This window comes from Phacochoerus africanus, chromosome 9 (assembly GCF_016906955.1).
Source record: "Phacochoerus africanus isolate WHEZ1 chromosome 9, ROS_Pafr_v1, whole genome shotgun sequence".
Lineage (NCBI taxonomy): Eukaryota > Metazoa > Chordata > Mammalia > Artiodactyla > Suidae > Phacochoerus > Phacochoerus africanus.
This window is the reverse complement of record NC_062552.1, coordinates 42,801,541-42,816,265: the sequence shown is the minus strand read 5'-3', so window position 1 is coordinate 42,816,265 and position 14,725 is coordinate 42,801,541. Positions and strand designations below refer to the sequence as shown.

Below are 14,725 nucleotides of genomic sequence, written 5' to 3'. Positions count from 1 at the left end.
TCACTGCCTTGGCCTTTGGTGAAGGATGGAGACGATGGTGAAGCTCAAGAAGACCAGGCCGGCTGCGCCACCGAGCATCAGGCCCAGGATGCTGCCGTGCACCTGCATGGCCTGGCATCGCTCCCCCGTGTAGAAGAAGGCATGACTGGAAACGCACCTGGAGGGGAACAGGACAGAGGGGCTTGCGGGAACCACCCGAGCCCCAAGGGCTTCCTGGTGACACGGGCAGACAATGGCAGGAGACACTTCGCAGTTTCACACGCCTGACCTCATTCAAAGTCTCTACCGGCGTCAGTCAGTTTAGTTGCATAATGACCTTTTGAGGTGGTGGTTCTTACCAAGCCATCCCCATCATCCTCATTTGACAGAAAGGTTAGCTGACTTATTCAAGGCCCCTTGGTTCGGAAGGGTCTCACATTTGAAGGCAAATCCCAGGACCACTGGGTGCAAAGGAAGGAAGGTTTGGGACACTTAACGGATGTGTTTCCTGACACAGGCTCCCACTATAAACTACACGGGAAATTCTCCAGGAAGGGTCTGACTCAGTGCATTCATTGGAGCTGAAAACTCCAATGAATTTTTCAATATCAATGAAAAATTGGGTCAGTGTGAGTTCCCATCCGGGCTCAGCAGTAACGAACCTGACTAGTATCCATGAGGATGTGGGTTTGATCCCTGGTCTCGCTCAGTGGGTTAAGGATCCGGCGTTGCCATGAGCTATGGTGTAGGTCCCAGATGCGGCTCAGATCTGGCGTTGCTGGGGCTGTGGTGTAGGCTGGCAGCTGCAGCTCTGGTTTGACCCTAGCCTTGGAACTTCCTTATGCCACAGATGCAGTCCTAAAAAGCAAATGAAAAAATAACTAAAATATTAGGTCAGTGAAAGACAAAGAAAAACCACCCGAGAAGCAATGGACAATAGCCTTGAGGTCAAAAGGAACTCAGCACTGGAGTTCTCTTGTGGCACAGCAGGTTGAGTACCAGGCATTGTCACTGCAGTGGCTCAGATCTCTGCTCTGGTGTGGGTTCAATCCCTGGTCTGAGAACTTCCACATGTCGAGGGCACAGCCAAAAAAAGGGAGGTCCGAAGTCAGCATTCAAAGAAGAGAAAAAAGACATAAGAAGCAGGAGTGCAAATAGCAAGGGTAGAACAGCCTACAACAAGGCTGGACATACTTGATAAGGCACATCATACAGGTTTTTAGGTGCTATTAAGGAGTTGTGACTTATACTAAAAAACCCACTGGGAGTTCCCGTCGTGGCTCAGTGATTAACAAATCCGACTAGGAACCATGAGGTTGCGGGTTTGATCCCTGGCCTTGCTCAGTGGGTTAACAATCCGGCGTTGCTGTGAGCTGTGGTGTAGGCTGTGGTTGCAGCTCGGATTCCATGTTGCTGTGGCTGTGGCGTAGGCTGGTGGCAACAGCTCTGATTAGACCCCTAGCCTGGGAACCTCCATATGCCATGGGAATGGGCCTAAAAAAGGCAAAAAGACAAAAAATAAAAATAAAAAATAAAAAACCCATTGGAAGTCACTTAAGTAAATTAAAAAAAAAAAAAAAATTTGGTAAGAAATCCCATTGTGGCCCAGCAGGTTAAGAATCCAACTAGTATCCATGAGGCTGAAGGTTCAATCCTGGGCCTCACTCAGTAGATTAAGGATCAGGTGCTGCCTCAAGCTACAGGCATAAGTTGAGGATACAGCTTAGATCCAGTGTTGCTGTGGCTGTGGTGTAGGCTGGCAGCTGCAGCTCAGATCCAGCCCCTACCCTGGGAATTTCCATATGCCATAGGTATGGCCCTAAAAAGAAAAAAAAAAAAATTGGTAATATGTATTACTTGGAGGTAGAAATACAATGGAATATGTTGGAATGTGCCCCACCCCCAAAAAAAATGTTAGGGCAGGTGAGGGTACCATTACATCTCTCAGGCTGCCCTGCAGTCCAGGTAAGATAGTGAGGACATTTTACCTGTCGTGGTGTTTGACATACAGTCGGCACATAATCAGCACACCCTGGTTGGTTTTTTGTCTTGGTTTTTTTTTTCCTTTTTAGGGCCGAACTTGTGCCATAAAGAGGTTCCCAGGCTAGGGGTCTAATTGGAGCTGCAGCAGCTGGCCTACAACACAGCCACAGCAACACAGAATCTCAGATTCTGTGAGGCTCAGCCTCATCTGCAACCTACACCACAGCTCACAGCCACGCCAGATCCTTAACCCATCGTGCAAGGACAGGGATCGAACCTGCATCCTCATGAATACTAGTCAGATTCATTTCTGCTGAGCTACGACAGGAACTCCCACCCCCTGGATTTGTTTTAATGTTATTTGGTATAAAAATCAACTGATCTCAGAACCAAGACCTTAAGGGATAAGCGTTCTAGCCTTTGCTTCAAACAACATTCCTGTAACAAAGTTGACTCACAATGAGGATGAGGCCCTCAGAAGTCAAGGCTTCTTTTGATTATTCCTGGAACGATTTTACCTTTATTTTATTTTTATTTTTTAATTTTTTATTTGCTTTTTAGGGCCACACCTGCAGCATATGGAAGTTCTCACACTAGGAGTCAGATCAGAGCTGCAGCAGCCAGCCTACCCCACAGTCACAGCAACTTGGGTTCCAAGCCGAGACTTCAACCTACACCACAGTTTACAGCAACAACAGATCCCTGACCCACTTAACAAGGCCAGGGATCGAACCTGCATCCTCAGGGATACTCTTCAGATTCATTTCCACTGTGCCACAACAGGAACTACACAATTTTACCTTTAATGCCTCATCTCTAGCCTAGGAATTGGCTTCTTAAAGATCAATTGAGTAATAGCAAGTTTGTCCAGTATTTTTTCCTGCACAGTCTGCTCCAAAGACAGTTGAATTATATTCTCCATAGTATTAGCTTAAAGGACCTTATTCCACAAACTGAGCTGCAGGTTTGTGGCAGAGGAATAATTTGGCAGAGGAGAGACAGAAATGCATGTGGAAGCCCTGGTCTTCCTCCTCCAAGAAGGATGAAGCCAGTACTCAAGGATTTATGAGCCCGGGGAGAAAAACTGGGGAAACCATAATCAGGTCTGTTGTTTAGTTAATACTAATGTTAATTGCATTTACTTTCATGAATGTTATTTCTTGGCTTTGCTAGTTGCACTCTTGTTATATAAGATGTTGACTTAGGGTGTGGGGAACTCTGGTTATTTTTGCACTGTACCTGTAAATCCAAAAATATTTCAACATAGGACTTCCTGTTGTGGCTCCACAGGTTAAGAACCCAACATATTGTCCGTGAGGATGCAGGTTCAATCCCTGGCCTCACTCAGTGGGTTAAGGATCCAGCTTTGCTGCAGGCTGCAGTGTAGGTCACAGATGCGGCTTGGATCTGAAGTTGCTGTGGCTGTGGCGTAGGCCTCAGCTGCAGCTCCGACTCAACCCCTAGCCTGGGAACTTCCATGTGCAGCAGCTGTGATATTAACAAGTAAAAAAATAAAATAAAGTAAAATAAAATAATTTCAAAGTAAGAGTTTCAAAAATAAGGAACAAAGTGGAGATTAAAAAGAACAGAGAGGAAATGTAGATTTTTTTGAGCCAAGCAGACCCGTTCCCACATCAGCGACTATTCTGTCGAGTGACTGATGCTCTGTTATCACATACATCCTTTTCTGAAATATTTCCTTCGAATAGCAAACACTTTAAAAAGAACTATCAAAAATGACACACTCTCCAGACAGACACAACTGGATATGTCTCAGCTCCAGCCTTTAACATCTGGGTAATATCAGACAAATTACTTACTTCTCTAAGTAATGGGCATAAGAAACGGCTGTTGTGCCACAGGGCTGCAGTGAAGGATAATTTAGATAATGCATATACACTGCTTAGGGGAGCATGTGATGCACAGCAAGCAGCCTCAATATCAGATAGGCTTATTACTATTACTGAAAACATAACTATAATAATCATACCACAGAACCAGAAGGAATAAAAATAATAGTAAATAACAATAACATTATCTGCCATTGGGGAAGGTTGAAGCTTGGGCCTGGGTCCCACTGCAGCAGATCCCGGAGGCTGAAAGCTCTAGGTATTTTGGGGTTTTTGGCGGGTTTTCTTTTTTTTTTTTTTTGGCTTTTCAGGGTCGCACCCAAGGCACATGGAAATTCCCAGGCTAGGGGTCAGATGGGAGCTGCAGCTGCCAGCCTACACCACAGCCACAGCGACGTAGGATCCCAGCTGTGTCTGCAACCTACACCACAGCTCATGGCAACGCCGGATCTTTAACCTGCTGAGCGGGGCCAGGGATCAACCCGAGTCCTCGTGGTTCCTCGTCAGATTCGATGGGAACTCCTCTCGCTGGTTGTTGAGCCCTACAGTGGAGTTTGACATTCCAACAACATTCAAGGTGTTGTTGACAACATCCCAGAGGTGGCAAAGGGATAAAAGTCAAGAAACAGGAGACAGGGGACTCCTCTGCCCTGGCAGGACCCCTGCTCTGCCCGCCGATTCAGGACACAGCTCTGGGGCGTCAAAGCCACCCTGGTTGTTGGTGCCCTGCCCTGAGAATGGCGTTTTGGCCGCATAAGCAGACCCCGGGCTCCCCTCTGCTGACTCACGCCTGCCACCTGCAGGCCACGGAGCGTACCTGCAGCTAGCCATCCCCTTCACGTTCACGCAGATGCCTTCATTTTGGCAAGGGTTCGGGTCACAGGGGTCTCTGAAGTACTGTGGCCAGGTGGGGTCCTCCAGGGGGCCTGTGTTGTCCACCGACCGCTTCTGTCGTCCGGAATGCCCCTGGGCGGGGCTCTCCAGGAGGGCTTTCTCTAAGGAGTCCTTTCTGGAAGCTTCTTCAGAGACCTGCTGCTCCTGGCCTTGGAGAATAAGGCCGCGGGGGGTCAGCCTGCTGTCTTTAACGTCAACTTCGGTCTGGTTAAGATGGGTGATATCTCGAAAAAGACAAAGAGCCATGAGGAAGATCTACGATGAAGCTCAGACAACAATTAGCTTCCCCTCCTGGAGAATGTTCTCTGGGCTGCTTCCATCTGTCTTGGATATCACCTCTAGTGACATGGAAAAGTGGCTTTGAAGCCAGTGGATTTTTCTTCTAATGCCAACTATTAAATGAATTTATTTATTTAAAATGATTTTAAATTGAAGTATAGTGGACCTAACACCTTAGTTTGAAGGTGCGCAGCCCAGTAATTTGACATTTTTATAGATTACACTCCATACAAGGTATTATAAAATATTGATTGCATTCTCCATGCTGTACATTATATTCTTGTGGCTTAACCTGTTTCATACAGAGTAGTTTGGGCCTCTTAATCCCCTTCCCCTGTTTTGCCCCTCCCGCGCTCTCTCTCCCCTCCGGTAACCACTATTTTGTTGTTTGTATCTGTGTGAGTCTGCTTGGTTATATCTGTTCATTTGTTTTGGGGTGTTTTTTTTTTAGATCCCACATATACTGTGAAAACATGCCGTAGGCATCTTCCTCTGTCTGACATACTCCATGAAGCATAACTCCCTCTGGGCTCATCCACGTTGTCGCCCATGGCAAGATTTCATTCTTTTTTGCTCTTTTTATTTTAAAAGTAATCCAACCGTATTTTTATTTACTTAACATGAAAAAAAGAAGCATGCTGTGGGTGTGGATTGAAACTAAATTCAATTCAGATGACACTAAAATTTTAGTTTCTCTCAAGGACAGTTAAAGTCAAGATGGGAGTCCTTGAGCAGCAGAGTTAATGAGGTTCTCTTAGAGATCATCTTTCTTTTTTGTTTTTAATCTAGTCCCCCCAAAAGATCCCCACCTTCCTTGAGATGCTTAAAAATCCATGGAAAATCAATTGACCACTACAACATAGCATTATTTACTCAGGAAAACCAGCAAAATACCTTCAAAGTCCACAAACAGGATAAGGTCATCGTTTTTAAGGAAACTCTTCCTTTTCAGCATCTGGTGAGAGATGACACCACTCCAGCCCCAGTCGATGGTTCTAAAACAATCACAGCTGTTATGATAGGATCCCACGATGGACGGCCGGTCCCAAATGACGGAGCCGTTTATTGCTGCAAAGTTACAGGAAATCACATTATGGCTTTATGTTTGCCTTTCCAGTTTGTCATTAATGAGTATAGAGGAAATCACATTATGGCTTTATGTTTGCCTTTCCAGTTTGTCATTAATGTGACAGGAGAGCTTTGTTAATCAGAAAAAAATATATATGCTGGAAAAAAATCAGGTTATTTACTCTTTCCAGGAGAATTAAAACTCAGAATTTAGAGAGGAGCAGAGAACCACCCCTCTGAAGGGTCATTGTCCACTACTAAGTGAATTCCTCCATGAAGGGGAAGAGAGATCTAGCCTTTCTTCCTTTCACAGCTTAAGTCTCTTCTTTGGGAAAAAGAAAAAAATAGTTGCCCATCCCTTTATCGATGCAAGTTTGTTTCCTGGACATACTGACAATCAGTAATATTTTAGGAGTCAGTGTGTTAGTTCTGCACAGAGCTTAGCAAATTCTGAGTCTCTGATAAATGATGAGCAGGATTTGTCTTCTCGGACTGAGCTCAGTGAAGCAGAGACTGCCCAGTTTTCTTGTATTCTAAGGAGCAAACACAGAGTCTGGCACATGGCAAGCGCTTAGTAGATGTTTGATGGATGCATTCAGGAAAGAGAAGAGAAGGTGACACTGAAAATTTTAACTTACATAGAACTCAAACTCATGGTTCTCAAAGGGGAAAGGGGCTGGGGAGGGATCAACTGGGAGTTTGGGATTAGCAGGGACAAAATACTGTAGATAAAAGAGATAAACAACAAAGACCTACGTGTAGCACAGTGAACTATAGTCAATATCCTATAATAAACCATCATGGAAAAGAATATATATGTACATTCTGAATCACTTTGCTGTATAGCCGAAATTAACATTGTAAATCAACTGTATTTCAATTCAAACGAGAACATTTCAGAGTTCCCATTGTGGCTGAGTGGGTTAAGAACCCGACATAGTGTCCGTGAGGATGCAGGTTCGGTCCCTGACCTCACTCAGTGGGTTAAGGATCCGGCCTTGCGTGAGCTGTGGCATCGACCTGCAGCTCTAGCTCTGATTTGACCTCTGGCCTGGGAACATCCATATGCAGCAGATGCGCCCATAAAAAGGAAAAAAAGAAAAAGAAAATTTTACCTTAATGTTCCACCACGACCATGTTATTGAGGTGCCCGAGGAGGAAATGTGACAGGAAAGTTAATCCCTCAGGCACAGATGAGAATCACATCTGTTGGCCCTCCAGGGCGGGGGTGGGGGTGGGGTGCACAGTTCCTATAACCACCTACCCGCTGAGGTCTGGGACTTGGAGGTAGTGAACACCATGCTTGAGGACATTCTCTTCCTGACATCCGGTTCCTGGTCCAGTATCGTCATGATCACCTGCCTGTTTTCCACGGGCCACTCCAGGACCGCGTCATTCTCTCCACTGCACAAATGAAAGGCAAGTCCCACGTACTCAGAGTGCCCGGAGTTCATGCTGCCGTGAGGGTATAAGGTCAGCCCCAAGCCGTAGCCCTCTGAACTATAGAATCGAGGGCTCTGGAGCTTGTCCCCCTGAACGGTGTCCTGCAAGACCTGGGAGAAATTCCGGACTGTCCAAACACCTGTGGGGCATGGGGTTTCTGTCAAAGTGACGTCATCCAGGTAAATGCCCCCATTTGAGTTCTGGGGATCACCTTTTGTGCCCTGGAAAAGGTAGCGAAACTTCTTTTCTTCTCTGAGTGGAACATGAGCAATTTTCCAATTTTGGTCAAAATCTCCTGAGGACAGAGAATGAAGTTGGTGACAATGATGACCAATATTTTTTGAGTACTTACTTTAACCCTGGTACCTCTGCATGAATTAGCTCAGGTGACCTTCACAGAAAACTGGAGATAAGTCCTGCTATCAACTCATAAAGAAACTTTTCCACATATATCTAGTGTGGGAAAAGAGCTAACAAAGAAAAGGAGACACACGGTGATGTATCACAAAAGTCTTAATCATGAATTTGTTTTCCATTATTATTTATTTCTGCAGGTTCTGGCTTTTCCCCTGGGTTTGATGGTTTCAATGCACCCCACCCCTTAACGTGAGCACTGAATGCCCAAGTATTGGGCTGAACCATATAGAACAGACCCTTGATAAATCAAAAGTCAAATAGTGGCAATTTCTCATGGTCCAAACTGTGCAGTCATGAGGCAGATAAATAAAAGGCTCCAAAGTAGATGATAACTTGCAGGACAAGCTGGATTTCCTCTACACAAAATTGACTCACTCCTAAACATCCAATATTTTTTCCTCTTCCTCAAATTAACTGAAATTCCATTAAGTAGGGGACTCATCCTCTTTAAAAACAAACAAACAAATAATCCAAAGAGTCACCACTATCCAGATATCACCCTCTTATGAAAAAATTAGGTCTATTTGCTTTTTTTTTTTTTCTGGAGACCGAATTACCAGTGGGGATTTGGAAGAAAGAGCTCAGGTAAAAAGGGAGAAGGCTATTCTAGAACATGGGATCCTGTGCTGTGTAGCAAAAAAGCTGGGGAGGGTCTGGGGAGAGAAAACTGCCAGGCTAGAGCAACTCAGAACTCCCCAAAGATCTGTCCCTACTCTGAAATTGTGCCCTGGGAGTCACCCCAGCACTGGGCTTGGAGAGAAGAGGGAAAATGCTGCATCTTGAAGGGGAGCCGTGCTGGCTGGACCGTGAATTCATTCACATGAGTGTTACAGAAGTTCAATCTGAAGTACAATTAGCCAGAGGGAAGTGTCATTTTCCCTCTGTGTGTGTTGTAACCTAGAAATCTATTTACAGGGCTATACTCTCCCCCAAACTGAAAAGCTTTCTTTGATCTGCCTTTGTTCTCCATCATTCTCTTTAAGGATGACGTCAAGGCACAGGTGGAACAGTGCTCTGGTTACAGCCTGTGTCATTGGTTACAGGCATCCATAGCTGAGAGGTGGAGAAGACGCACGGACCACATCTGTAACATACAAACTGAAGTAGCCGCCAAGTCCTGGGGGTGGGAAGTGGTCGGATGGAGGACATGGAGACTTGATGGGTACCAGGAAGTCTGGAATAGGGACAAAGATTTAAGGTTTGGACTATTGATTCAGCAGGGTTAGGTCATGAGAATTATGAAAAAGAGAATCATGATGCATGTCTTGCTAATGACCACCTATCTTTTTATTTTCTTCTTGTGAGTTGTTAACACGAAGTTGACGTGTGGGAACATGAAATTGGTAGGAAGACCCGAGAGGCTGTTACCATACAGGTAGACAATGCTCATCTATACAAGCCTCCAGAAGGTTTTATTTACCTGCGTCCACAAAGCTGCCATGAGTCAGGCAGGTAATGAATGCTACCAAGGTCCTTTGAGGGGCACAGTGGGTTAAGGATCCGGCATTGCCACAGCTGTGGCATAGGTCACAGCTGCACTTCAGGTTTGATCCCTGACCTGGGAAATTTCGTATGCCACATGCACAGCCAAAAAAAAAATTTGTTTGTGATGAACAATTCTCATCCCTGTGAGTTCTGAATTTTCACCTCCAAGAGGATCATGGCATCAATAAAAACATTGTATGTGTATACATATTTGCGTGCAAATATTTGCATGTAAGTTGACTCATGCTTTGTATGTAAGCATTTTGGTTAAAAAGTACATTTTGTGGGAGTACCTTTGTGGCGAAGTGGGTTAAGGATCCAGCATTGTTACTGCAGTGGTTCAGGTCTCTGCTGTGGCTTGAGTTTGATCCCTGGCCTGAGAACCTCTATATGCTGCAAATGCAGCCAAAAACAAAAAAGAAAGAAAAAAAGCACATTTTGCAAAAGTTAAGAGCTATTCAAAAGTGGTCATCACCACCTTGAATTGAATACCATATAAACGCTAAGGGAAGCTCAACTAACCTTTCAGGAAAGTTTCATTGACAAGTCAGTATCGGAAGGAACGAATTTAAAAATTCATTCATTCCTTCCTTCCAGGGAACTGACAGAAACATGCTTTGAACTGAATGAAATTCAAGCGTAGCAGTGTAAGGAACTGCTTCCAGGGAACTGACAGAAACATGCTTTGAACTGAATGAAATTCAGGAGCTAAATTATGCATGAGGAGATGGCTTGAATGACTTAATGCTTATCAGAGTAACATTTTCAGCTTTGTGTGGAAGTGAGCAATAACAGAGCCCATCAATACCATTGAGACACTAATTCATTTTCTCATTAAATATTTACAATCATTGGTAACACAGCAAATTCTCGATTCTTTTTTTGTTTGTTTGTTTTATTTTTTGGGTTTGCTTTTTAGGGCTGCACCTTTGGCATATGCAAGTTCCAGGCTAGGGGTCTAACTGGAGCTACAGCTGTGGCCTACACCACAGCAACACCGAACCCTTAACCCACTGAGCAAGGGCAAGGATAGAACCCGAGTCCTCACGGATACTAGTTGAGTTTGTTACCGCTGAGCCGCAACAGGAACTCCCAGCAAATTCTCAATTCTTAAAGGCCACCTAGCTGTCATCGTTCCATTTGACAAAGATGTTCTGTAAATTTCAGCCAGAAAAATGAACCTTCAAAACCACTATTTATTGCTTTCCCAGGAACCTACCTGGGTAGAGATGATCTGGGTACCTGTTCTTATGAACGGCCTTTACTAAGGAAGTTTCCACCCTTCAAAAGCAATAGCTTCTTCTAGAAGTACACAGGGGATGCTTCCTTTACCTGGACTCATTTTAATTGAGAAATTCTTTGTTGAATGGTAAAATAGGAAAACACGTCTGTCCTTTTCCATTCATGAATGAACCACCATCCCAATAAAAGAATGTATATACTTAGTTTTTATAACCCTGGATCTTGATTTTCAACCAGATTACTCTCATATCCAACAGACTACCTTAGCATTTTAAGGTTTTCATGCTGACCCTTCTATAGAAATATATAAGGTATCACACAGGAATATGTAAATGATTATATGGCTTTCTTCCCATCACTTCACAAGTAGGTTTCAAGTCACTTCCATGTATTAAATAATGGTATCGTTCAGTTTTCTAAAACAGATGCAGAAACGCTATGATCAAAGATCAACTATTTAACCACCTCCCCTCCAGGAGCATCAATTCCCACTTCTGCTTCACTTTTGAATTTTCACCTTGAACCACCAATTTTATCTGTCTTGGCTTTCTCCAAAGTTCTAGTGAAAACTGGATTTTTATATTCTTTTTTTTTTTTTTTTTTCAGGGCTGCACCTGCAACATGTGGAAGTTCCCAGGCTAGGGGCCAAATCAGAGCTACAACTGCTGGCCTACACCACAGCCACAGCAACACAGGATCTGAGCCTTGTCTGCAACCTACACCACAGCTCACAGCAATGCTGGATCCTTAACCCACTGAGCGAGGCCAGGGATCGAACCCACATCCTCACAGATACTATGTCAGGCTCTTCACCCACTAAGCCACAATGGGAACTCCCAGATTTTTATATTCCGATTGGTCTTCTTTTTTCTCCCTCTGGTTGGCCTCTTAGGATAGCATAGGTCAGCCTCACCTGAAACATCAATTTCTGGGTGATCAAAACATCCACTGGGTGGTTAAAACATGCCAGGCATTACACATTTAGAAGAGGAGGAAGGGAGGTAGAGGGAAGGAAGGAAGAGGAGGGGGAGGAGGAGAAAGGGCCCCACCCCAGATGCCCAACCCAGCCAGTCCTCTCCGGAGGCCTCCAGGTACCTTGAAAGGTCTTCATCTTGACCAGCTTGCGAACGTTGCCCGTGCCGTCGTCCCTCCTGACCCAGATGACAAGTCTGTCTGAAGAGCTCCCCGTCATCTTATAGAAAAACTGCAGGCATTGCTGCTTCCTCTTGGGGTAAAGAATCCGAGACTCCAGCAGGGCTGCCTCCTCCGCTGCCCCCGAGCTGGTGTCGAAGTGCATGAAGTAGCCAGCACCTGGGGAGAGAGACCCCCCAGAGTCCCATCTCTGATTCCCTGAGCTACAGCCATCATCCAGGCAACAAAAACTTGAACTCAACTGGGGAAAATAAAAAGAAGGCAGGGTGTCAGTATTCTGGCTTGTGTCCATGGATGGACTCGCTGGCCACCGCCACAGCTCTCCGCTGCCTCTTGTGATCGCCTAGGTTCCCAAGGTTGGGAAATGCGTACCTCTGACTTAAGGAAAATATAGGTTTTAAGCAAAGTTCGGTGGCATTTAGCATTTATGAGATGGATTCCATTTTCTTTCTTTCCTTTCTTCTTTCTTTCTTTCTTTCTTTCTTTCTTTCTTTCTTTCTTTCTTTCTTTCTTTCTAGGGCTGTACCCCTGGCGTATGAAGGTTCCCAGGCTAGGGTTCGAATGGGAGCTACAGCTGCTGGTTTACACCACAGCCACAGCAACTCGGGATCCGAACCGTGTCTGCGACCAACACCACAGCTCACGGCAACGCCGGATCCTTAACCCACTGGGAGAGGCTAGGGATCAAACCTGCACCCTCATGCTTCCTAGTCGGGTTTATTAACCACTAAGCCACAAAGGGAACTCCAATTTCATCATTTAGAGATTCATTCCAAGGAAAAGAGCTGGCCTCTTTGTTGTGGAAGAAACTGGGGGATTCAAAGGTTGAGGAATTGACTTTTAAATATTCACAATCCTAAGGGTTCGATTTCACCTGTTTCTAGACTAATAACTGGGTGTGTTAGCAGTGGTAAAGAAACACCTTTACTGTGTCATAAGAAGGGGTGTTTACGGGAGACAGGAGGCCCGAATTCTTGCCCTGGCCCTGGGTGTTCATTCACCTTCCAATGGGAAGTGGCTTCTATCCTTCAAATTCTTTTTATTTTATTTTATTTATTTATTTACTTATTTATTTATTTTTGGCTTTTTAGGGCCGCACGCATGGCATATGGAGGTTCCTAGACTAGGGGTCTAACTGGAGCTGCAGCTTCTGGCCTACACTACAGCCACAGCAATGCCAGATCCGAGCCGCGTCTGTGACCTACACCACAGCTCACGGCAATGCCAGGTCCTTGACCCACTGAGCAAGACCATGGATTGAACTTGCATCCTCATGGATCCTAGTTGGGTTCATTAATTGCTGAGCCACAAGGGCAACTCAGATCATCTTTCTGTTTAGCTGGAACTTGTCTGTTAGCCTGGCAGCAAACCCACAGGAGAGATTAGATTAGAGACTGGGATGGAAATGAGAGGCTGGGAGAGAACATCAGGCTTAGAGCACCCCTTGGACACCGGAGACTCTGTGTTTCATAATCTGATGTGTGACAGAGACTTTCGCCTTTGTCAAGGCAGGAGGAAGAGTGGCAGGGGTTTACAACCTCTGACATTCTCCCTGGTGGCCTGGCATCTGGGCAATAAGCTGGGTACCCTTCTGTGAAGGAACTCTCACCAGCTCTCACACAGGCATGGACTCAGGAACTTCCTAACAGCCCCGTCTTTAAAAGGCAGCTACAGTCTATAACCCCACCCGCTTCCAAATACAGTTGACAGGATTCCAATGACAAGCACACAACAAAAGTGTTTTAAAATAGAAATAAATAAATGGAGGCATTCCCATCGTGACTCAGCAGTAACAAACCCGACTAGTAGCCATGAGGACAAGGGTTCAACCCCTGGCCTCGCTCAGTGGGTTAAGGATCCAGCGTTGCCATGAGCTGTGGTGTAGGTCGCAGACATGGCTCAGATCTGGCATGGCTATGGATAGGCCAGCAAAAAACAAAACAAAACAAAATAAAAAAAACCCCAAAAGCAAATATTTAGTATAAAAAAAGCATGAAGTCTCTCACTAACAGTTTTTAGTATTGATTATACCTTGAAATGCTGATATTTTGGATATAGCTGGCTTAATAAAACATATTAAGAGAATTGCCCTTGATTCTTTTTTACGGGACTGTTAGAAAATTTTACACTTTTATGTGGTTCCCACTGTAGTTCTATTGAAGGGCATTGCTCTGGAGACAGTACCCTGACCTATAAAGTCATATCTTATCAACCATATGTCCATATCAGTTTTGTCATCACTTCAATGCATCTTTCTTTGGCATGCCCAGAACCCAGATGCTTTTAGTGAGTTAATAATACAGATATGAGAAATGGTTTTTGTCTTCGTTCAGAATTCCAGATTTGATAACTAACATTCCAATTGAGGCAAAACATGCTGGCTGCCATTATCCCTTGAACCAGGTGAACCACCTCAGTGTGTTTCCTTTCTGCCTTCACTGACCTGCACATTGTCCCCCCAAGGTGTGATCCACTTGTCCAGGCCGGGTGCTGTCTTCATGGATCCAGTCAGCATCATCTCTGGTACCTTGAATCATCCCACAGATGTTTGCCTTCTCAAAAGCACAGTGGTCCAAAAAGGTGTGAGTTGTGGCTGCAAATGACATATTTGTCACCTGGTTAAAATTTTGAGTCATCTCATTTCAAATACCTAATATCCCAGGCTCCTAAGACCTCATTGTTTGGATATAGCAGGATCATGAGGTTTTCATTGTCTTGATTTTTTTTTCTCAGATGCAAATCCTACTGTCATCTCTTGGATTGTAGAACTTGCCAACAGAGATGTAGCCCTACTCACCTCACAGTCAAATGACAAAAAGGCTTACTGTCACGCTTTGCTGAAAATGCCAACCATGAAATCCTTTAGATCAAGAATGAGGTACTTATTACTGGGCTTTGTTTTTAGTAAATCCTTTCTATGTATATAGTGAACA

At 44.7% G+C, this 14,725-nt stretch overlaps 1 protein-coding gene across 1 annotated transcript in view; it reads right to left on the bottom strand.

Moving 5' to 3' along the window:
• Positions 1 to 14,725, bottom strand: part of MEP1A (meprin A subunit alpha) — a 37,908-nt gene continuing 23,183 nt past the window's right edge. The window contains exons 9-14 of the mRNA XM_047796704.1: positions 14,236 to 14,385; positions 11,736 to 11,951; positions 7,318 to 7,791; positions 5,880 to 6,053; positions 4,630 to 4,930; positions 1 to 157 (exon numbers count right to left, since the gene is read on the bottom strand). Coding sequence (XP_047652660.1) covers positions 1 to 157; positions 4,630 to 4,930; positions 5,880 to 6,053; positions 7,318 to 7,791; positions 11,736 to 11,951; positions 14,236 to 14,385 — 1,472 coding nt within the window. The remainder of the gene's footprint in view (positions 158 to 4,629; positions 4,931 to 5,879; positions 6,054 to 7,317; positions 7,792 to 11,735; positions 11,952 to 14,235; positions 14,386 to 14,725) is intronic.